The sequence below is a fragment of the Mytilus edulis genome, chromosome 4, assembly GCF_963676685.1.
Source record: "Mytilus edulis chromosome 4, xbMytEdul2.2, whole genome shotgun sequence".
Lineage (NCBI taxonomy): Eukaryota > Metazoa > Mollusca > Bivalvia > Mytilida > Mytilidae > Mytilus > Mytilus edulis.
In genome coordinates this window covers 83554508-83580014 of record NC_092347.1, presented here as the reverse complement: position 1 = coordinate 83580014, position 25507 = coordinate 83554508, and the positions used below count along the sequence as shown (strand labels likewise).

General features: G+C 33.1%; 1 protein-coding gene across 2 annotated transcripts in view; it reads right to left on the bottom strand.

Annotated features, from left to right (window-relative positions):
- The window catches only part of LOC139520808 (uncharacterized), an 87403-nt gene that overhangs the window by 46594 nt on the left and 15302 nt on the right, over positions 1 to 25507 (bottom strand). For both annotated transcript variants that reach the window (XM_071313768.1, XM_071313769.1), the window contains exons 3-17: positions 22623 to 22737; positions 21757 to 21807; positions 19581 to 19693; positions 19042 to 19127; positions 16422 to 17811; positions 16025 to 16095; positions 13904 to 15374; positions 11331 to 11410; positions 10539 to 10621; positions 9074 to 9161; positions 8517 to 8587; positions 7388 to 7498; positions 1287 to 1383; positions 777 to 814; positions 395 to 523 (exon numbers count right to left, since the gene is read on the bottom strand). In XM_071313768.1, coding sequence (XP_071169869.1) covers positions 395 to 523; positions 777 to 814; positions 1287 to 1383; positions 7388 to 7498; positions 8517 to 8587; positions 9074 to 9161; positions 10539 to 10621; positions 11331 to 11410; positions 13904 to 15374; positions 16025 to 16095; positions 16422 to 17811; positions 19042 to 19127; positions 19581 to 19693; positions 21757 to 21807; positions 22623 to 22737 — 3994 coding nt within the window. The remainder of the gene's footprint in view (positions 1 to 394; positions 524 to 776; positions 815 to 1286; positions 1384 to 7387; positions 7499 to 8516; positions 8588 to 9073; positions 9162 to 10538; positions 10622 to 11330; positions 11411 to 13903; positions 15375 to 16024; positions 16096 to 16421; positions 17812 to 19041; positions 19128 to 19580; positions 19694 to 21756; positions 21808 to 22622; positions 22738 to 25507) is intronic.

Here is a 25507-nt window from a genome sequence, read left to right as displayed (position 1 = left end):
GCAAATATACTTTATCTCTAATGTACAATTATATATACAGAAAGTGGGAAAATAATTGAAATAAATAGAAAACAAAAAATAACTGACTTTGGAAAAAAGGAAGAAGGCTAAAAAAAATTATGTTGTCTCCAAGTACCTATGACTTTTAATACCTTTCCTGAAATTCTCCAGTCATAAATCTTTTACACTTGAAAATTCATCCTACAAAAGTTAACATACTTTCAACCACGCTCTTAATGTCCATGATTTTGTGGGTGTGTTCTAGTTAACATTTAAGGGAGAACTTATTTACTGGTATTCCATACAAATGTACATTCAAGATGGTCAACAAGACTGTTTGGATAGACCCAGAACAGGAACCAGGTAGAAAATAACCATTCAAGAAAGAACTTACTGGTGTTCCGAACAGTGTCTGCTGCCGTCCTAAATTTATAATAGGTCGAAGTCCTTTAGACTTTGGAAAAAAACGCAAGGTGGCGACACCAAGTGACTGTCTCTCTGATATCAGCTGTTTAGCATTATCCTACAAATACAAACAGAACTGAAGTGTTCATACTATTAATACATGCATTAAAAGATTATGGATATATTGCATATAGATACAATGAACACAATTATTTGTATAATACATTCTGTTCTTCAATGGTAACTTTTACTTATTAGTTGGATATCAGGTATATTATATTCACAATATCCTTTTTTTTAAGCATATGATGTTCATGAATTATTTGACAAATGGAACCATCATCTTAAATTTCTAAGTTTAGCTGACTAACCTCTGTCATAAGTTTAATTATATTCCTCTTCTTTAAATCTGCAGTTAAAAAACAAATAGCATTTAAAGTGTGATCAACTTATAGCAAAATGCAAGAGGGATTGCTAAAAATTCAAATAAACAGCTTCCTCATTGAAATATAAAAAAATTTACAACAGAAACATCATTCTTATTTTTGAATTCATCATAGCTTCAATTTGCTTTGTAGAAAACTAAATAATTTAAACTTCATCTAATACATTATTATGAGTATATGCATATATAAAATATGATTTAAATTCATCACTAGTTCCCTGTTAAGATAAGAATGTATTCACAACTTTTCTAAAACTTGGCAATTTAAATAGTAATTTGTAAAGACACTTGGCTACTGTAGGGCTGAATGTTGACTCCAGATGTCTTTTCCACATTGTTGGCTTGCCATTTTATGGTATTATACTCCACATCTCATTTTTTACATCGGTATTATATTCATTCTTATTTTTTCTTCTCATCAGAATAAAATGCAAACCTGCTAAAGCTATAACATGAAGCCACTGCCAAGTTCTTTTCCTGTAGTAAAACAAACGATTTACATGCTGTGTTGTGTCTGTCACGTAGAAAAAAGTCTGAAACAAGACATATGACAAATAACTTACAAATTAGATATTTCTATGATTGTCCGTTTCTGTTACGTAGAAAAAAGTCAGAAATAAGAGATGTTTGACAAATAACTTGCATATAGATTTTTTCTACAATTGTAACTAAACTAAACTAAACTGGCTTCTACTTACCTTTACACTGTTCAATGTAAATGGTTACAATGAGATTAACTTTTTCAAAAATAATCCCCTACTCCTTATCTTATGTATTGATTATATATGCACAAATCTTTCTTATTTTTTTGTTGCATTGCTGTATCATTGACATATTCCTTTACATTCATATCAAGAGAGCTTTTTTTTTAGGAATATTCTTTCTACTACTTTTGTATCCTAACAATTTAATTAAGATTTTAATTTCAATCCCAAAGAAAATTTTAAAGCTTCAAAATCTAACAGTTGCTAACTTAACACTATCTTTACCAGATTGAACTGAATTGAGCGTCTCTATGACATTATCAAAATTGCACATGACAGTCACCCGCCCAAATTGATTTCAATAAAAGTTTGTGTTTTTTTTTGTCATTTGGGACATTTCGTAAACCGACATGTTGATGCTTTTCCTGGAGCTGTCGTGCAATTGTTGATTAAACATCGATAAGTGAATAATATATTAACTGTTCTGTCGTATTTTTTCTGTAAATACTTGTAAAATAAATGTTTAATTTGAGTAAAGCTATGGAAGAATTAAGTCCACTCCTCAAAAACGGAACTTTTTAGAGGAGAAGTCTTTTTGAAAAGAATCATATTCGCGTATTTTCCGCTATAATACCTTCATCAAACAAATCGCTGATGACTCATTTTAATTATTTAAACAGTTGTGTAAAGGAAAGTGTATGCCGTATGGTTCACGTCTCACAATGATCATAATATTTTGTCAGCGTCCAACATTCATCTGCAGCAATTGTTGACCTTGACTCGATTCAGAATCGGCTTTCCCCAGTTATTTATATAAATAGGTCACGTTTCTAAACACAACAATATAAGTAGCGTAGCAGCAGGTCTTTTCAATATTTCAGCATCAAAATCATCTGATTTTTTTAGGAGGAAATTACAGAGAAACGGTCTCTTGTCATTCTTGATTATCTAGAAGTCAGAGTATAAAATCTTTACTTAAACTTTCTTATCATTGGAATTTTGATGATTTATTTATAGTTGCATATATATGTTTTACACCAGATACTTAAATATTATCTGAACTGTCTAAAACACTTGGACTTTAACATTTGGAATTGACATTTCCTAAACACCCAGGTTTTTCAAATTATTTTTCTTGAAAATAAAATTTGGAATTTAACTCTTTTACCAAAGAACTGTATATATTTAAAAGGAATATCAATTTTGTCAGAGTACAGTATGTCTCTGATTTTGTTACCCCCCCCCCCCCTTAAAAATCATTAAAATTAAAACACTTAACACACACACCTGACAAGAGACAGTGGGATACAATATATTTAGTAACTGCCCATGATTTGTCAATTTTTTCAGCATTAAATATAGAATCTAATATTCCCCTTATTCATTATACCAAACTGATGATTTCTTATACAACATTAAAGCTATAATTGACACCAGTGACCTAATATATATATACCAGAGCCTAAATGACATAGAGTTTGGAATATTTTTTTCTAATAATTTCTGCTTTTAAGTCAGATAATAACATCCTGGGATCTGCTCAAAATTACCACTGTCAGACTAATCAGATTAAAGTAAAAATCCAGTACCAATATTTTTTCCTTCTTTCTATTTGGGACAGGGCAACTGAACAAAATATTTTGTGTTGAATTACACCCAGTAAACATCAATGTTATACATATGAGTTGCAATGCACGTCTTAAACCTCTCTCTAGGTGACATCTGAATATCTTATTTTTTTGGTGTAGTTGGGTTGCTTGTCTAACAATTGTTATGTATATACCCTTTCCCAACATTTACCCTCATGTATATTTTCACAAGATATTATTTACATAGTAATATGTATGACTGGCAATTCACATACCTTCAGCTGGGTTATATCTCATGTGAAAACAGTTCATTTGGTTTCCAATTATTGGAAATATAAGAATTTTGTATTATCTGTAGTGTCTAAAATTTGAATTGAAAGTCTTCCTTTATACATTTTATTTGTTTAATATGTCAGTGACATCCCATTAGTCTGACAACCATTATTCCTACATCCCATATCTGACAGCCCATTATTCCGACAGCCCAATACTCCAACAGTCTATTACTCTGACAGCCCAATACTTCGACAGCTCATTATTCGGACAGCCCATTATTCCGACAGCTCATTATTCCAACAATACATCAGTAATAATTGTAGCAGTTAAATTTTCTTTAAAAGAGCAACTCCGTTTTCGATAATATTTGTGGTTGTCCGTTTAGATTCGTTTATTCTTCTCTTACAGGATGTGTGTCTCAGTGCCTTGGGTTGATACACATGCTTATTGCAAATACTGAATCCTTACCCTCGTTCCCCTTTTATGCGTTAACAGTTTTACTCATGTCCGTCCGTCCGTTTGTTCGTCCTTCCAAAAGTTGGTTTCTGTTCTGTAACTTTAGTTTGCGTCAACCAAATGTTATGAAGCATATACATGATGCTTATAACCACACAACACAGATCAAGTTTGAATTTTAGTGGCGCCTCTGTTATAACTTTAGAGTTATATCCCTTTACAAATGGAAAAAATGCTACATTTTTCGTTTCCGTTCTCCAGCTGAAGTATAATTTGTCTCAACCAAATTTTTTAAAATATAAACACATTACTTATTACCACAAAACTCAGATCAAGTACACATTTGGGTAGTGTCAATTTTATCGTTCTTCAGTAATGTTCCTTTATAACTTTTTAAGGTAGGCAAGCAGGGGCATCATATGTGCCCCATGGACACATTCCCTAATTATTGTTTTACGGGTCTGGGTATTTTTTTTTCTTTTTCGGTGCGGGTTTCCATTGTCCTTATTAGCTGTTCTAGTCCATGATTTTGTTTGTTTCTCGTGATTTACCCGATTTTTTTTATCAGATCTTCGATTTCCTCACTTTTGAATCAATGCACTGAGGTTCCACCACCATTTACAGAATAGATAAATCTATCAGAGTTGGAAAAATATACTTGCACTTTCAACCGCAAAGATGAGCAACTCTGGCTTCTCCAAAGACACCCACCGTGCGTTTGATGAATTGTTCAGGTACATGAACCTGCGAAATGTAAAGACAATTCACGTGCATAACGGTCAATCAGACATAGACATGACACTTGATATATTATGAAGTGGTACTGATTTTATGTCACGAACCTGTTAAACAATTCAATTTAAAATGCAGTTGGAGCAGGGGCGGGGAAGGGTGAACACGTTTGAGATTCAATATTTTTTCAATGATTGGAGTTCCATTTTAAAAACAAATGTAAATGAATAAAACGGAAGCCGATATTCCAGCAAGTTGTCGACGGACAAAAAGATACACGCAAACAATCACATGTACCACAGGGATAGCAAGTAGTCCCTTGTGGGAGAGGGTTCTGATGAAGTGAGTGTAAAATAATAAGATAGTTAAGCCAAAGATGTGGATGGAAAAAAAAACAGTACGAACACAATTAAAACCTTAAAGAGTTTGGTGTGTTCTTTGTTGTTTTTATAGGTCCTTCACCATTTTTGCGAACGTTTCGAACAACATTCATGACTATGTTGTAGTTTCTACTTCGGAATCCTCTGGACGTTTCAGGGCTGTAGATCTATTAGAATTATCAAGAGCTCCTTTTTTTTTCCTAAAATAGATTGTATGCAGTAATCCCTCGATTTTGCAAATTTTATGGCAACGACCAATTGCTGGAAATCTTATAAATGTTCTTGGGTGTACTCCATATGACATCTTTTAAAAGAAAAGCAGTCAATGGTACGATGCATAGCATCTTCACCAAGATCACCTAATCAGCTTCAACCATTAAAATGGTGCGAAATTCGTCCTCCTCGTGGCAAATCCTTCCAGTTATCCCAACTGAAGGATGGCATATGTAACTTGCGGAAGAAGAGGTGGACACATATGTCAGTTAAAAGATTTGCACGTTCTTAAATGTCTGAAGAGATACAATTATAAAAATTTAATACCTTGTTCCATTCACAAAAAAACTGTTCTCTCAGTCTGGTGTATATTTTGTGTTCATAACTTCGGAAAATGCACATTATTTTTACTGCATGCAAATGACATCTCACATGTCATTTTGACATAAGAAAGGGAATTCCAGTTTTTATTGGTCAACTGAAGGCCGTTTTCAAAGGTCAATATATTTATAAAATAGAATCGAAAAACAAAACACAAATGGAGACTTGCATGCAGTCTCATTTTTGGACTAAATAAATGTTTGTCGTGGCCATTTACAGGCACAAATGAAGAAATAACAAACAATAAGGTTAGCGCATCCAAATCTGAAAACGGCAACTTTCAATGAAATGTTGTATTAAATGCCCCATGAATATCTGCATTGATATGCAAATGATCGCAAATGAGGTCACAGAATAAACATTTCCAATTTTTCACAAGAGAAGGCCTTTTTCAAAACGTATAACATGGAAATAAACGGCCTTTGAACACAAGTTGCTCCACGGAGGACGCCATTAATTTCTCCCATTGTGAATGACGTTTCAACTGTGTTTTTCTTATTTTAAACCGTACGATTACACTAAACGAAGCATAAAAACAAATTTCAAAATACACTCAATGACTACGTCCATTTTCCCATTCATAAATCTGATTTTAACAAGAGGCTGTCACAACGACAGCAAACCGGATTTATTTACATTTATTTGTGTCCTGGCAATATCACAAGAACCATTACTGATGAATGGTGAAAGTGAAAATCATCAATATCAAATTTGACCTCCATTTTGTCATCAGTATCAACATTTTGAAATAATAATATTTGAAAAGCTTAGATTGAATGGTTCATAAGTAAATGCAACAACGTGAATGGAAACGCCATTTTACAATCTTTCAAGAACCATAACTCCTGAACAGTAAAAGTCAAAATCGTCATTATGGAACTTGACCTCTATTTTGTCATCAGTAACAACATATTAAAATTTCAAAAGCTTTGGTTGAATGGTTCATGAGAAAATGCACGGACACAACGGGAAACACCATTTTTCAATCTTTCAAGAGCCATAACTCCTGAACGGTGAAAGTCAAAATCGTCATTATTGAACTTGACCTCCATTTTGTCATCAGTAACAGCATATTAAAATTTCAGAAGCTTTGGTAGAACAGTTCATGCATAAATGCACGGACACGACTGGAAACTCCATTTTTCAATCTTTCAAGAACCATAACTCCTGAACGGTAAAAGTCAAAATTGTCATTATTAAACTTGACCTCCATTCTGTCCTCAGTAACAACATATCAAAATTTGGGAAGCTTTGGTAGAACAGTTCATGAGTAAATGCACCATTATTGAACTTGACCTCCGTATAGTTGTCAGTAATAACATATTAAAATTTTAAAAGCTTTGGTTGAACGGTTCATGAGTTAATGCACGGACAACATTTGATTGCCGCCTTTCAAGAACCATAACTCCTGAACGGTAAAAGTTAAAATCGCCATTATTGAACTTGACCTTCGTATAGTTGTCAGTAATAACATATTAAAATTTTAAAAGCTTTGGTTGAACGGTTCATGAGTTAATGCACGGACAACATTTGATTGCCGCCCGCCCGCCCGCCCGCCCGCCCGCCCGCCGTACATCCCCAAATCAATAACCGACATTTTTGTCACAAAAATCCGGTTAAAAATACTGAAAAACTATGCCTCAAGGCATCGTTGGGCCAACGTCAGGCGATGCATTGAAGCACTGTCGGGCCAACATCAGGCGATGCCTCAAAGCACTGTCGGGGATTAAAGGGTTAATACAAGTTGTTTAAGAATCATCATCTAGCAGTTTTAAAGTTGTGTAATATTAAACTTTGTTTTCATACCTTGATTACATTAAGAACAAACTCTTCAATGATCCAGTGCCATACTTTAGCCATTATATGTTGTCTAACAGAATTAGATTTTACAGTTCTCAACCAGGAAATAGTAGAAACCTGTAATATGGAATACAAAGATTTCATAACAAAACAATTAGATAAAAAGAATTCAGAAAAAAATAAAAATGAAATGTGCATCTGGTGCAAGAAAATTGATACCGTTAATTTTATTACTATCACTGGGTCGATGCCTCTGCTGGTGGACTATTAGTCCCCGAGGGTATCACCAGCCCAGTAGCCAGTACTTCGGTACTGGCATGAAAATACGGATTTTTTTTGTGTTATTAAAATTTGCTGTTACAAAATGATAGAAATTATTATAAATTAAGGAATGTATCTCCCTCATGCAAAGCTCTGATTCCTTTCACGGATTTGGCTATACTTTTTGGACCTTTTGGATTATAGCTCTTCATCTTTTATATAAGCTTTGGATTTCAAATATTTTGGCCACGAGCATCACTGAAGAGACATGTATTGTCGAAATGCGCATCTGGTGCAAGAAAATTGATACCGTTAATTTTATTACCATATACAGACAATCTGCCGACCTCTCAAAGTGTCTGTTGATTGTGGAATCGTTGCTTTTTTTATTTATTATTTTTGTTGAAAATATTGAGAAGTTAAATATGTGACGAATATACAGTATACATTTATAACAGTAATTTTTTCCTTAAGGCTGTTCCAAAAATAAATGTATGGGGAGAGGGTCTTTAATAAACAACAACCATCAAATCTTAATGAAAGTGCTTTTCGCCCCCTCTTCCCATATAATTAATTCTGGAAAAGTCGTTACATTCATATGTATCAAATAGACAAGAATGCAAGCAATGTGCCATATGTTTCAACTCATCACTGTTGAATTTGATACAAAAATATGAAGTAATTCTGTTCAGTTTCTGAGAAAAGTGTGACAATTTTCTTTATTTGCAGAATCCAAGTATGGACAAGGTGATTTCAATATAGCACCAACTTTTATAGTGGGGGAATACTTCAAAAAAATATATAATAATTAAATAAACGTTTCTTTTTCTTTCTTGAAAATTATTAACAGAATACTTCTTCATATAATACCAACCTTTATTCCCGACATCATCTGTCCTAAACATAGTTTATCATACTTGTTGGACGATATCAACTTTTGTAAATCTGTTCTTTATTAAGGAGAAAATCTTCAAATCATTTCTATCAATATCTATGTTTCAGTTTCATAACTTTTGTGTTAATTTGTATCATGTACATGAACAAAATCCATATATAAGAAAAATTGATAATATATACTGATTGGTGTTACAACTGTCCAATCTATTAATAACATTTGATGTAACCAATTTTCTCCACCAAAAGATGATTGATTTCCGCTCTATTGGCTATTTTGTGGTGGTCAGTTTGTTTTTTATTAGTGGAATAAGCTTGAGTGTCAGGAGAGACCCATGACCTTTTGAAAGGAAAACTGAAATCCTCGTCAGACATATGACATGGCATGATTTTTAATTGTCAGAAGTTGGCAGGTATGAATCGAACTTCTCAACAAATGTATAAATCTGGTTCCCCATTTTTCACAATTCCTTATTTCCTACTACCGCCAACAGAGGAAAAGGTTAGAAATACATAACTGATTTTATTAAAGGATACTTTTTGTGAATAAATTTCTGTTCCTCCTGCTACCCCATACATCTTCAGGTATCACAAACAAACAGATACGTCTTATAAACAGGTAAATCTTGAAAAACATAAGTAAAGAATAACTATAACTTATCAAAAAGTGATTTTTACAGGTCTATGGAACGCAACAAAATTAACACTGATGAGGCAGTATGTATATGTTTGTTTTTGCCTTGAGCCATAACACAATAGAGGTCCCTCAGTCAAGATTCTTTCCTTTTTTTGGTATTGAAAGAATCTGGGGAAAAAATTGAAACTGGGAGCTACTGCTCACTGATGATAACAGCGCCGCAAGTGGATAATATTAATAGTGTAAAAATATGCAAGTGTTCGGTAAACAGGAAGTTGTCGAGTGATGACTCGGAAAACACATCACACAGTATAGCTGACTTATATAAACCCTGAAACCAAATTTCAGAAATCCTTGTATTGTAGTTCCTGAGAAAAATGTGACAAAAATTTTCAACTTAGCTATCATGTGTAAAACCATACAAGTGTTCTGTAAACAGGAAGTTGTCGAGTGATGAATCTGAAAACGCATCACACAGTAAAGCTGACTTACATAAACACTGAAAACAAATTTCAGAAATCCTTGTATTGTAATTCCTGAGAAAAATACGACAAAAATTTTCAACTTGGCTATAATCATGTGTAAAATCATACAAGTGTTGGGTAAACAGGAAGTTGTCGAGTGATGAATCTGAAAATGCATCACAGGGTATAACTGACTTATATAAACCCTGAAACCAAATTTCAGAAATCCTTGTATTGCAGTTCCCGAGAAAAATGTGATGAAAAATATTCATGGGACGAACAGACTGATGGACTGACGAAAGAATGGATGGAAAGACAGAGGTAAAACAATAACCCCCCCTTTTTAAAGCGGGGTATAATTATTCAATAATTATTCAATAATTATTCATTATTATCTCTTGTATTCAGTAAGAACTTTCTTTTTTTAAATTCCTTCATGCTCTCCCCAGGTTTAATATGTATGATACAATGTATTGTGATTTATACTTAGTTTGATATTTGAAATAAATTATGTTAATCTATAATCTGCATCTCCTTTTATTCATACATATCAAACATGGGGTACATCTAATTTTCCAAAATACAAAAATGTTTTATAATACAATGAAGCAGATCTTGTTTTAATCACAGTAATATCTGAAACAAAAGGACAGTTCCTATTTATAGAACATAAAGAATATAATGTAAATATGCACCGAACAAGTTCAGAAGAAAATTCTGATACAAATCGAGGAAGTTTTTATTGTTATTCTTCATCGTCTGTGAAGTATTCTTTCCAAGTACATTCACTTTTTTTTAGAATTTTTAAATTTGAATTTCTAAATTTGAAATGATACCATTGAAAGGAGATCATTTGCTTATTTATCAAATGAAGAGTATAGTTTTCATAAATTATACATACCTGTCTGTGAGGTATAAATTTGTGTAAATTTTCTCTAACTGAATTAGTCTTGATCAATTTAATATCACCAATGTGTTTCTGACCTACAATAGAATAAAATTAGAAACAATACAGAAATAACAGTTCTTATACTAAGTAGAATACTATCAACTTTTGATAATTATGTAACTTAAATTTTGTCATTCACCTGACCTGGGCAGTTTACAAAAAAATATTAAAATTGACCACAAATATACTAAATTGTTCTTGACTTGGGATCAATTTTTGTAGTAAGATTTTTTGTGAATCAAGGCCCTGACCAAAACAAAAAGAGAGAAAGATTATAGAACTCATAGAATAAGTTTATTCCTGCATTACTGATCTGCTAAGTACCTAGTCAATAACCTTTTTAGGGGGTTTCTTTTATTATTTCTCAACATTTTTGTCCTTGATGTAAATTGGCATTAATGGTAAATCTTTAGTAGTGTCTGTTAAATTGATTCACAATTGTGTCTTCATCATGTTGATTGCAGAAAGTTGCTTTACAACTGGTCTAGCCTTAGAAAAAATTTAGAGCATGACAAAATAGTAAAAATTGCATATCTATTTTATATTTTATTTTTACTTTTTTTGATTGCTCGTAATTGACCAAGTACCAGGATGTCCTAAAACAGAGTCGGTTACCTGTCGAAAAAGTGTAGAACAAGGAGTCAAAAGTCTGTAATGTGAAAATGGTCTATTGCATTCAAAGTATATCTGCACATCTGCCATTTAAATACAATTTATTAGAATTTATTCATTATATACACTAACCTCTCTGATAAATCCCGCACTTTTTCTTGGGTTTCTCTGCAGGACAGTAGTAATTCAATAAAAACTTGTATGGACATTTTCTGAAATTTGATTATGAAAGCAAATATTCAAACATGCAAAAATCCATTATATTCTGCATTCCTTTGAAGAAAAAAAATGAAGTCATCAAGTTAACTATTTTTTTCACTAAAATAAAGTACGATAAACAACATGAACCAGGGGTTTCTTCTATAGACAACTTTATGCACTAAACTGTACATTTCTTATGTCACAGTGCTTATTACATCACAGAAAGAATCGATTGTTCAATGACATAATTTACTCAGATTGACCTTGGTTCAACTGGTGTAACTTATTCATACAAAACAGCTTACACTTGGCTTATAGCAGGTTAATAAAATTTCTTTTAAGTTGAACAGTTTGATTTGATGAATCAATTGGTTTTTGAGTCACAGTTTTGATTGAACTGCCAAATGAAGAAAGAACTAGAGGCTCTAAAGAGCCTGTGTCGCTCACCTTGGTCTATGTGAATATTAAACAAAGGAAGCAGATGGATTCATGACAAAATTGTGTTTTGGTGATGGTGATGTGCTTGTACATCTTACTTTACTGAACATTCTTGCTACTTACAATTATCTCTATCTATAATGAACTTGGCCCAGTAGTTTCAGTGGAAAATGTTAGTTAAAATTTACAAATTTTATGAAAATTGTTAAAAATTGACTATAAAGGACAATAACTCCTTAGGGGTCAATTGACCATTTCCATCATGTTGACTTATTTGTAAATCTTACTTTGCTTAACATTATTGATGTTCACAGTTTATCTCTATCTATAATAATATTCAAGATAATAACCAAAAACAGCAAAATTTCCTTAAAATTACCAATTCAGGGGCAGCAACCCAACAACAGGTTGTCAGATTCATCTGAAAATTTCAGGGCAGATAGATGTTGACCTAATAAACAATTTTACCCCATGTCAGATTTGCTCTAAAGGCTGCGGTTTCAGAGTTTTAAGCCAAAATCTACATTTCACCCCTATGTTCTATTTTTAGCAATGGCGGCCATCTTGGTTGGTTAGCCAGGTCACGGGACACAATTTTTAAACTAGATACCCCAATGATGATTGAGGCTAAGTTTGGTTTAATTTGGCCCAGTAGTTTCAGAGGAGAAGATTTTTGTAAAAGATAACTAAGATTTACGAAAAATGGTTAAAAATTGACTATAAAGGGCAATAACTCCTAAAGAAATCAACAGACCATTTTGGTCTTGTTGACTTGTTTGTAGATCTTACTTTGCTGAACATTTTTGCTGTTTACAGTTTATCTCTATCTATAATAATATTCAAGATAATAACCAAAAACAACAAAATGTCCTTAAAATTACCAATTCAGGGGCAGCAACCTATCAACGGGTTGTCTAATTCATCTCAAAATTTCAGGGCAGATAGATCTTGACCTGATAAACAATTTTACCCGATGTCAGATTTGCTCTGAATGCTTTGGTTTTTGAGTGATAAGCCAAAAACTGCATTTTACCCCTATGTTCTATTTTTAGCCATGGCGGCCATCTTGGTTGGTTGACCAGGTCACCGGACACAATTTTTTAACTAGATACCCCAATGATGATTGTGGTCAAGTTTGGTTTAATTTGGCCAAGTAGTTTCAGAGGAGAAGATTTTTGTAAAAGATGACTAAGATTTACGTAAAATGGTTAAAAATTGACTATAAAGGGCAATAACTCCTAAAGGGGTCAACAGACCATTTTGGTCATGTTGACTTATTTGTAGATCTTACTTTACTGAACATTTTTGCTGTGTACAGTTTATCTCTATCTATGATAATATTCAAGATAATAACCAAAAACAGCAAAATTTCCTTTAAATTACCAATTCAGGGGCAGCAACCTATCAACGGGTTGTCCGATTCATCTCAAAATTTCAGGGCAGATAGATCTTGACCTGATTAACAATTTTACCCCATGTCAGATTTGCTCTAAATGCTTTGGTTTTTGAGTTATAAGCCAAAAACTGCATTTTACCCCTATGTTCTATTTTTAGCCATGGCGGCCATCTTGGTTGGTTGGTCGGGTCACAGGACACAATTTTTAAACTAGATACCCTAATAATGATTGTGGCCAAGTTTGGTAAAAATTGGCCCAGTAGTTTCAGAGGAGAAGATTTTTGTAAAAGTTAACGACGGACGATGACGCCGGACGCCGGACGCCAAGTGATGAGAAAAGCTCACTTGGCCCTTTGGGCCAGGTGAGCTAAAAACTACATGTAGCAATCAAGTCATTGTAAAAATCTAAAAATAATCAATGTAAAATGCTTAAACTAAGAACTTCCAGGCTTTTCTTCATGATTATGACTTTATTTATAGTGATGTCATCATTCCAAACCTATGTATCTAGTTGTTATCTGTTGAACCTCAATGTAAATATAAGTGAAATTCCATTTAAAGTAAGTGTATTTAGGTGAAAATAAAGACTCAACAATACCTTCATTGCACCTGGTCCTTTCTTATCTAACTCTCTAGTATTTCATTAGACAATATCCCCTAATGTATTTACCTATGCTTGAATAGTATTTGCTGAAACAGAGGACACACGGTAGGTAAGAAGTCTACTTCTATTGTATTCAGTTGTGCATCTTTAATTTCTTCACATCTTTGGCTATGTATATCACAGTTTTCTCCTGTAGAAGATGTTATTTTATCACCACACACAGTTGATTTGCATAACTCTATCTTATTTTTGGATGCCTGTCCTTCCTCCTTTGCCTCCTCCTCAGTTGTAGGAAGTCTTATTTCATTAGAGCCGTCATTTGTTTTTTCATTAACTTCTGCCACAGATTCCTCTACCTCCATTTCAACACATGCTTTGTTAGGACTTTCCTTTGATTCTGGAACTGATGAAACCTCCAATGAAATACGAGGTCTTTTATCTGCAGGACAACAAATTTCCAGATCATCCACATGTTTGCGCTTCATTGATCTTTTACATTCCCTTGACTTTAGTGGACAGTTGTCATCATAGTCTATCTTACTAAGGTTAGGTTTACTCGACTGATTTTCATTATCCTCTAATGGTGTACTTGAAAACTGTTTGTCAATGTTATCCTTATCTAAACATAATTCTGACTTTTTACTTTTGATGTTTGTAAAACAACCATGACCTTCACTTTTGACCTTAGACAAAATACTAACACTCTTCTCGGATTCAGTACTGAAAGTTTTAGAATCAAAGCTTTGAGATAATGATTTGATACCCTCTATAACTTGTATATCTGACTTGGAATCAAAGGAAGAAATACCATCAAAGCTTTCTTTACATTTCTGTGAAATAGTTAGTGAATCTTCATTGCCACTAGTTTCAAACCCTTGGGAATCCTCAAAGCTGTAAGTGTTAAAACCTTGTGAGTTAGATAAAGTATCATCAATAACACTTGTTTCAATGCCTTGGGTGTCTTCATGTTCCGGAATGATCTTGTTTGCCTCAAACCATTCAGAACTTTCTCTTCTATTGCCACTAGCAATAGAATTGTTGTCAATTGGTAATCCAGTGTTAGTTCTGATCACATTTAATTCTATGGAATTTGATTTTTGCAAATTAATTGAAATTAAATTTCCAGAAACTGAATTCTTAATTTCTGCATCAGCAATAGTATTTTGTGACTTTTTCTGCTGATATGCATCACAAATTTCAGCAACGGTTTTATCTGGATCATTTTGAGATGATGACTTTGAATTTTCAGTAGTTTCTTTTTCAATAAATTTTGTAAGCACTTTGTCGTAAGAATAAGTATTTCGAAAAAAACTGGAGTGGTCATCAATATCATTATTGTCGTCTGCAACTAGCTCAGTGGTGTTGTGTGTGCTACTAGCACAGCAGGAAGACTCATTACCAATAGAATTCACAGAGTGTTCTGGAAACCTCCATGCGATTGTGACTTTTGGTGCTTTAATGGTCTGTTTGTGTTCTAGTATGTGTCTGTACAGTGTAAGACTACCATCCTCTGTTGGTGGAATTGAGTTCAAAATGTCTGCAAGAAATTCTTTTAGTAAGTGATATTTTGTTATTCTCCTGTTCTGACATTTCAAACAAAGAAAGCGTAAAGACTTAAAGATGTTCGATTGTCATGTTTCGGAATTTTTGTCAAATTTTGGGAATCCTCTGGTTTTATCCATTTGAATGCTTTAAAATATTATGCCCATTGACTCCCATTTTTCTTTTTATAAATCTTTAACATGTATATTATAAGCCATCTGTAAAAGTCTTATAAATCTTTGTTATTTTTTAGTAGTTTTTGAGAACTTAAACTTGTCAATGATAAAGCTATGAAAAAGGACATTTTCCAGCCAAAAATTTCAATTGCTAACATCTTAAAAATAAGCTCATTGACCTATATATTTTTTGCTCTTTTGCTTCCTTTATTAATCCCCCATTAATATATATATATATATTAGTGCTATGAAAAGCTTGTTATTTTGAAACTGAGAAGCAAACCTCCTTAAGAGGGCATTACAATGTGATAAAAATATACCTTTAATGATTAAAAGTTGTTTTAATTTGTTGAGTTTTTATTCTTTCTATTTAAAAATACAATTTGTATAACAGTTCCATCTAACCAAAGCCAAACTTGCATTTATATGGTTAACATTTCAGTGACTTACAAACATTTCAGTGACTTACAATTGTCTGTAAATTTTTCTCTCAGGTTACTGGCATACAATGTCTGTATTCTATTGATATAAGTGTGATATCTGTAACAAGATCACAATAATAAACTACTAGATAGAAAACATACCAAAAGCAAAACATTAAAATACTGTAAACAGAAAGATTAATCCAGGGTTTAAAGTTTCAACTATTTCTTTAATAGCTATATCTGCTAAATTAATACCAAATGAAATTTTAAAAACTACAAAATGTTTCTTTCACATTCTGGAATACATGAAAATTTATCCCAAAGAAATTGAATTAAGAGAGAAAACCACAAAATTTTCACCTACAAAAATTAGTTTTTTAGGTAATTTCTGATGGACAGAAAATATATTACAGTCATTCCTTATAAAATTTGAAATCTTACTCATATGGTGAAAATTCCTGATATTTTAACTTCTTTCTCTTTCTTCTTTTCTTTTTATTATTCCTAGACACTTTATTGTTCATTTGCCTTGTATTTTGAAACTTTCCAGGGACAATGACAGTAGATGTCTGATTTGGAATGTTGTCACAAATTTTCTCAGCAGTTATCTCTCTAGACCTGAGCTGCATGTTGAAATTTCCATTGTCACAGACAGTGCCTTTCTCAGAACTGATTTCTCTTCGAGCTGTGATGTTAGATGCAGCATTCAATGTATTTGTTAGTCTTAAATTGTAATCTTCCTGTATATCAAGTGGATATTTCTTAGGTTGCCAAGAAACTTTTTTTCTTGCAATTCGATTGTCTTCATTGTTAAGTTCTGCAGTTATCTGACTGGAGAGATTAGTACCATTGTTGACATCTGTCTGCGTATCATGGTTTGTCTTTGGCCTGGTTTCTTCATTCACACTTGATTGTATATCACTTCCAGTATTTGTATAGTTCTCATTATTATTATATTCTGGAGGATTACTGTTGTTATTTCTCCTTGGCAACTCACCATCAATGTTTGCAATGGTTTCTTCATAAACATTATGTTTTGTACAACTGTTTAAAGCTTCATTAACCTTACTGGTAGTATTTAGAGGATCCTTGTTGTTACTTTTTTCCATTGTCTTTTTATCATTGTGTACTTGGACAATTGTAAGGCCCTCAATGCTTGGACTTTCACCAGTAGCTTTAATAAAACATTTCTTATGATATGCTTGGGCATCCATAATGATATTCGCCTGATCCTCTTTGTTTACTGGTTTCCTGCTGACATTTGCCTGAGAATAACTGTTAAAATTTCCACAGTCCTGGCTGATTGCAGTTGTAGCATTAACAGTGCTGTTAATGGTCAGATCTTCACTGTGTGTTGCCTCAGGTTTTTTACTGACATTTGCCTGATAACAGCTGTTAAAATGTCCCAGGTCCTCACTGTTTGCAGTTGTAGCATTAACAGTGCTGTTATTGGTTGGATTTTGCCCCAGTGTTGCCTCTGGTTTACTGCTGTCATTGCCCTGAGAACAACTGTTAATATTTGCTTGGCAATTTGTAGTTGAAGCCTTAACAGTACTGTTACAGGTCAGGTCTTCACTGGGTATTGCTGCAGGTTTTCTGTTGATGTTGCCCTTAGTACAACTGTTGGCCTGGTCCTGACTGTTTGTAGTTGATATGGTATCATTATTGATATATGTTTGGTTCTCATTGTATCTTGGTTTCTTAAAACTAGTGGTTTGATTACATTTCTTCTTTCTTTTAAAGGACTTTGTATGTGTTGTCATGGTTGTCTTCTGTGGAATACTTATATATTTTCCAGGTTGCATTGGCCAAAGTTCGAAAAAAGGAACTCCTATAAAAAAAAAACTAAAACTATGATAAAGGCAAAGATATATTATTCATTTAACTTTCATATATGATATTTACCTTATTTTATGAACGTCATGTAAATCATGCTCATTCACTAAAAATATGAGCAGCATTTCTTTGGAGTAAGCAGTAATGGAAGACACAACACTGTGATCATTAATTGCAGAAAAAACTAAAGGGTATATTTTAGTCTGGTACATTTGTATTAACCCTTACCATGCTGAATTGTTTTCAGAAATTGTCTAAATTTCCAGTATTTGCAAAAATATGCAAATGATATGCAAATCAGCTGTACCCTGATGCTGATGCATACTGATTGCAATAAATCGAAGATAGGGGATCACAGGGTGGTATTGTCTGGATGAGGAGGCCGGGAAGGGTGGGTGGGAATTTGCCTTAAAGTTGGTCCTTAGGTGCTAAAAGCGTTAATTTTGACGTTTTTTCGCTCTTTATCTCGACCTGTAAGTCTGAGAGATGCTAATAGATGCATCCAGGACATAACTTCTTTAAAATTAGTTGTTTGGAACTGATTTTGCAAAGCCATATCTAATATAAATCTTGTGATATAAATAATATATCTGGCATGAATTGTACAAGTGAGAATGCTTACACAATCTATGATGGATGGACAGACTGACAGAATCCTAATATTATAAATTGATAAAAGTTATGTAGAAAGATCAAGACTGAACCTCATGAGATAATTTTAAATCTACATATATTTGTTAACATTACTTATTGTCTTTTTCATGCAAAAAATTATTTTCCAACTAATGCTGAGTTCACATGTAATTTGAGTTTAATTCGCATTAACTAATTCGAATTAGTTTAATTTGAAACGTTTTACGTCCTAACGTCAATTCTAATTCGAATTGCAATGCACGTCAAATTAGCTTAACTGTCCAAACGAAGTTAACTTTTAATTCGTATTAACACAAGCGTTACAATTTCTAATGCAAACTGGATAATTCCAATTAAAAAAGAAGAATGTGTGAAAGCGATTAGCGAATTTGATTTGCATTCGATTCCAATTCAATACAAATTTAATGTACGTGTGAACAAGGCATAAAACTATTAATGCTGATGAAAAATTGAATTAAAAAATGTTCTTACCATACCAGGTTGATAATACAATATCTAAACAGGTTTTTTTTTAACCTTAAGCTTGTTTTGATAAGGCTCATTTGTAATTTCTTGCTGCACTTATACTTACCAGTTAACTGCACATAACATGAAGTGGGTACCAGCAGAAACATAGATGTATTCTCTAGCAAGTATGTCATGACTACATCACCAATCCTGTAAATACAATACACACTATCTTCATACTGATTCTGATATAGCATATTCCTTGGGTTTTTTCAATTTTCTCACACAGAATAACTGAATTTCATGGTTACTGAATTGAAAACTGAGAATGTATAATTACAATTCATATACTGTAAAATAATTCATGCTTTAATGCATTTTCTTTTAATTATAAATTTGTGCTTAAGATTTTTCTAACTTAATACAATGATTCACCCTATTTTTTCCACTTGAGGCAGGAAAAAGTGTGTATATATATTTTTCAAAATTCAATGTTTTCTTTCATACAGTTTTGATTTCAGCTGAAAAAACATCTATAATATACAGCATTTGTTAACCTTAAAAGTGTCTCCTCCCTTTGGCTACCAACTTTTTACTCTGTTTTTAAAGTAGTCTTTTTCAGTCAACAATGTATATCTTTAAATGAGTAAATCTGAGAATTACCGGGATAATAATTTACTCCATACTGGATACTGTAATCTGTTAAAACAGCTGTTTGGATACCTGTATTCTAGGTTATGTATGTGTGACACCTGAGCTCCAATATCATCTGATGCCTAAAATAAAATATTTCATGAAGAAAAATACATGTAGCAACTCATATATAAGACAAAAGAAAGTTAAACTCATATATAACAAAAATAGCATCCACACTTTTCGTGGATAAAAACCTTTCAGAATTATTTTTTTTTAGGTTAAAATTATGTTCATTTCTTGGTTTGTCCAGTTTCCATACAAGTATAGAATGAATTTCTTTGGTGTTACATTAAAATTTGTGGCTTTTTTATAACAATATTCATGAAAATTGATTACCAGGCCATGAGTCCACAGCATAAGATGTAAACTAATTTTAGTATCAAAACTTACAAGTTTACAGTAAACTGAGCACAAGACATCTTAACAATTAGATGAAAAAAACATTCTGCACTACAAGTCATTCCAATTGGTGATATGTATATTATTAAAGTATTTTCTTTTTTACCATACTTGTCAGCTGTCAAGTAGACTTCTTTAATACAAAACTGATTTTATAAATATGATACATATTTTCATTGCAGATAACTGCATGTTAAAATACCAATCATCAGACTACATGATGTCATGAGTAGATGTTACGATCTGTTATGGTAACAAATACAAATATCTTGTTGAAATGTTCAAATTTGTTGATAACCAGATGGTAACTTTACAGCTGTGTTCTTCAATGCAAAGTTGTAAAAAGATTAATATCTGGCAAAGAATTCCAATCAATCCAGTCCTAGGGGTTGCTGTTTCTGAGCTTTATTGTAAAAATTTGAGTCTTTTTTAAGTAAATAAATATGACTTGGTGACTGTTTCTATATTATTCTCAGTGGCGGATCCAGAAATTTACATAAGTGGGGGCCCACTGACTGACCTAAGAAGGGGCCCGCTCCAGTCAGGCGTCAATGATTCCCTATATAAGCAACCAAATTTTTTCCCAAAAAGGGGGGGGGGGACCGGGACCCCAGGCCCCCCCCTAAATCCGCCTCTGATTCTATAGGAAAATCAATATGATCAGATATGCACATATGTATGTTCAGTGGTTGTCATTTGAAGATGTGGTTTAATATGAGGCAGATGTTACTTGATAAAGGGGATGAAGTCACAATCACTTTTTTAATTCTAACATATTTTAATGTTAAACAAGAATGTGTCCATAGTACATGGATGCCCCACTAGCACTATCATTTTCCATGTTCAGTGGACTGTGAAATTGGGGTCAAAACTTTAATTTGGAATTAAAATTAAATAGATCATGTCATAGGGAACATGTGTACTAAATTTCAAGTTGATTGGACTTCAACTTCATCAAAAACTACTGTGACCAAAAACTTTAACCAAAACTTTAACCTGAACTTCGCACTTTCATTTTCTATGTTCAGTGGACCGTGAAATTGGGGTCAAAACTTTAATTTGGCATTAAAACTAGAAAGATCATATCATGGGGAACATGTGTACTAAGTTAAGTTGATTGGACTTCAACTTCATCAAAAACTACCTTGACCAAAAACTCTAACCTGAAGCGGGACTAACGGACGGACAAACGGACGAACAAACAGATGAACGAACGAATGCACAGACCAGAAAACATAATGCCCCTCTACTATTGTAGGTGGGGCATAAAAAGAAACGGAAATACGGTCCTATTTTACTCAAAGTCTTATGACAAACGAAACTGGAAGAACAAAACAAATTTCTGTGCAAATGCTTGAAAATAAAAAAGTTTAAAAAAAAAAGTTTTGAGTTCATTAGTACATTCATGGCATTGGAAATTATATTTTTTTTAATTTCTTTTTCATTGATTTTTCTACTGTAATAGGGGTCTTCGTGCCCTTTAAAGCTTGCTTTTCGGTGTGAGCAGGCCCTGTGTTGAAGACTGTACTTTGATCTATAACGGTTTAATTTAACATATTGTGAGGGAGCGTTTTCTCATTATCATTCATACCACATCTAATTATATCTATTATAGAAGTGATACTAGATCTCAACTGAAGAGATACATTCCCTAAACAGATAAAGGCTTTATAAATATTGCCACAGAGCCTAATGCTTCATTTTTATGGTAGACATTATAATTGTCCTCTATGTATACACTTACCACAGAAAATCCAAGAATTAATACATTCTTTTCATTCCTCTTCTTTAATTTCTGTAATTGAACAAAAAAATTTAAACAGAATTTTTATTTCAAAACTTCAATATTATTATACGACTTATTCTTTCTCTGACCTTTTGTGACCACTTTTTCACCAATCAATGAGATGTAAGTTTCTTTTTTTATTTCTTCATTGGTCAAAATCAATTTATGACGTCAAATTTTTTTGCTTTCTTTGAATTTGAAGCAGATGATTGGAAAAGAAAGATAATGTTTACCTAAAAATACATGAGAGACATAGCTTTAACCACTGAATTTCCTGGAAAACAATACTTTTGCACTCTGAGACATTCAAATTTTAAATAGTTAAAATGCTTGAAAAGCCTTGAGTTTCAGATCTGATAATATAAATTTAACTGTATTGCCTGGAGACATATCCAATCAGTCAATGCAGTGGTAGAATTAATATGTATAGTTCGAAAGGAAAAACTGTATATATATATATATTAGGTCATCTGGTTCAAAATATTGTTTATTTTGTTACCAACAGAGTCCTTATTTCTATTTTTGTCATGTGAATTTTTGTCCCTAAATTATCATAAATCATAAATTTGAATATCTTTAAAACCTATCATTTAATCTGTTTAATTGTTTATTGTAATGCCAGCTACTTGATATTTTGCAGATCTCATGATAAAGCTACCAATTCAAATATCATGTGAACTAAATTTACAAAACATAATTGCAATATTCTTTTTCAAATAATTGAGCATGTATACGGAACTGTAATTTGTTTTATGGTTGGAAGATGTAAATAATTCTTTTTAGACAATTTCTTTTGCATGTTAGATGTACATTTATTCGCATACCTGTATAACATGCAACAAAAGCTCCCTCTGTTGAGAAACTTGACTGAAGGAATGAAAGGTTGGCAACTCTTCCTGCTGGTCTGCTACTATGGTAGTTTTCAAAACATCTCTATACCTATAATATAACGAATGGGTTTTAAATGTTACGCAACAGTCATGAAATCAGCCTCTTAGAACATGTAGAACAAATCCTATCTTTCCCTTCTTAATCATACTGGCATCAGTCACAAATGTCACACACAAGAATTTATTTCCATAATATACACAATCTTATGTGCTAGAGAAGCTTCGAATGTAAAAAATATTATGAGCACTATAAATTTCATACAAAAATTCAGCTTTAAGTTTTTCAACTAAAGAAACTTTGTGAGACACTTAACAAACACTATCTCATCAGATTCCAAAGTTGAAAGACTCATAACTCTTACTCATAAGTCAACTGATAAACAATTCTTGTGGATATGCATATCTACATATCATGTTCTCATTAACATTTTTCATGAAAATCTGTTGTGCTAACATACTGTTTTAGTAGTATGTTACATCAAAAATTCTTAATTTAAAGATGTATATAAACTCCTAGAAAAATCATAGAATTGTAATTTCCTGTCCATATACACATCATCTTAGTATGTCCTTATTATCTACAAAATTTCGAAATCTTGCACATTTATATACATACTTAATACTATTCAATGGGACCAAGTTCGTCATCATGACAAAACTTAAAATTACAGTCCACAACTTCAGAAATATTGTCTAATAATTGAATTATTGCCTAGAAATTTCATGACAAGTTTTTTGAAACTTTCATCAAGATACCAGACATATTAAAAAGAAGAGGAAAGATTTGTAACATCACAACACAACAAAATAGTATCATCAACTGTAACAAACCATGACAAACACGGCACACAACAGTATCATCAACTGTAACAAACCATGACAGACACAACAGTATCAACTGTAACAAACCCTGACAAACACAACACACAACAGTATCATCAACTGTAATAAAACATGACAGACACACAGCAGTATCATCAACTGTAACAAACCACCACAGACACAACAGTATCATCAACTGTAACAAACCATGACAGACACAACAGTATCATCAACTGTAACAAACAACGACAGAGACAACAGTATCATCAACTGTAACAAAACACAACAGACACAACAGTATCATCAACTGTAACAAACAACGACAGACACAACAGAATCATCAACTGTAACAAAACACAACAGACACAACAGTATCATCAACTGTAACAAACCACGACAGACACAACAGTATCATCAACTGTAACAAACCACGACAGACACAGCAGTATCATCAACTGTAACAAAACACAACAGACACAACAGTATCATCAACTGTAACAAAACACAACAGACACAACAGTATCATCAACTGTAACAAACCATGACAGACACAACAGTATCATCAACTGTAACAAACCACGACAGACACAACAGTATCATCAACTGTAACAAAACACAACAGACACAACAGTATCAACTGTAACAAACCACGACAGACACAACCGTATCATCAACTGTAACAAACCACGACAGACACAACAGTATCATCAACTGTAACAAAACACAACAGACACACTACAGTATCATCAACTGTAACAAACCACGAAAGACACAACAGTATCATAAACTGTAACAAACCACGACTGACACAACAGTATCATCAACTGTAACAAAACACAACAGACACACTACAGTATCATCAACTGTAACAAATCATGAAAGACACAACAGTATCATCAACTGTAACAAACCACGACAGACACAGCAGTATCATCAACTGTAACAAAACACGACAGACACAATAGTATCATCAATTGTAACAAACCACAACAGACACAACAGTATCATCAACTGTAACAAAACACAACAGACACACTACAGTATCATCAACTGTAACAAACCACAACAGTATCATCAACTGTAACAAACCACGACAGACACAACAGTATCATCAACTGTAACAAAACACAACAGACAACAGTATCATCAACTGTAACAAACCACGACAGACACAACAGTATCATCAACTGTAACAAAACAAAACAGACACAACAGTATCATCAACTGTAACAAACCACGACAGACACAACAGTATCATCAACTGTAACAAAACACAACAGACACAACAGTATCATCAACTGTAACAAAACACGAAAGACACTACAGTATCATCAACTGTAACAAACCACGACAGACACAACAGTATCATCAACTGTAACAAACCACGACAGACACAACAGTATCATCAACTGTAACAAACCACGACAGACACAACAGTATCATCAACTGTAACAAACCACGACAGACACTACAGTATCATCAACTGTAACAAACCACGACAGACACAACAGTATCATCAACTGTAACAAACCACGACAGACACAACAGTATCATCAACTGTAACAAACCACGACAGACACAACAGTATCATCAACTGTAACAAACCACGACAGACACAACAGTATCATCAACTGTAACAAAACACAACAGACACAACAGTATCATCAACTGTAACAAACCACGACAGACACAACAGTATCATCAACTGAAACAAACCACGACAGACACAGCAGTATCATCAACTGTAACAAAACACAACAGACACAACAGTATCATCAACTGTAACAAACCACGACAGACAACAGTATCATCAACTGTAACAAAACACAACAGACACAGCAGTATCATCAACTGTAACAAACCACGACAGACACAACAGTATCATCAACTGTTACAAAACACAACAGACACAACAGTATCATCAACTGTAACAAACCACGACAGACACAACAGTATCATCAACTGTAACAAACCACGACAGACACAACAGTATCATC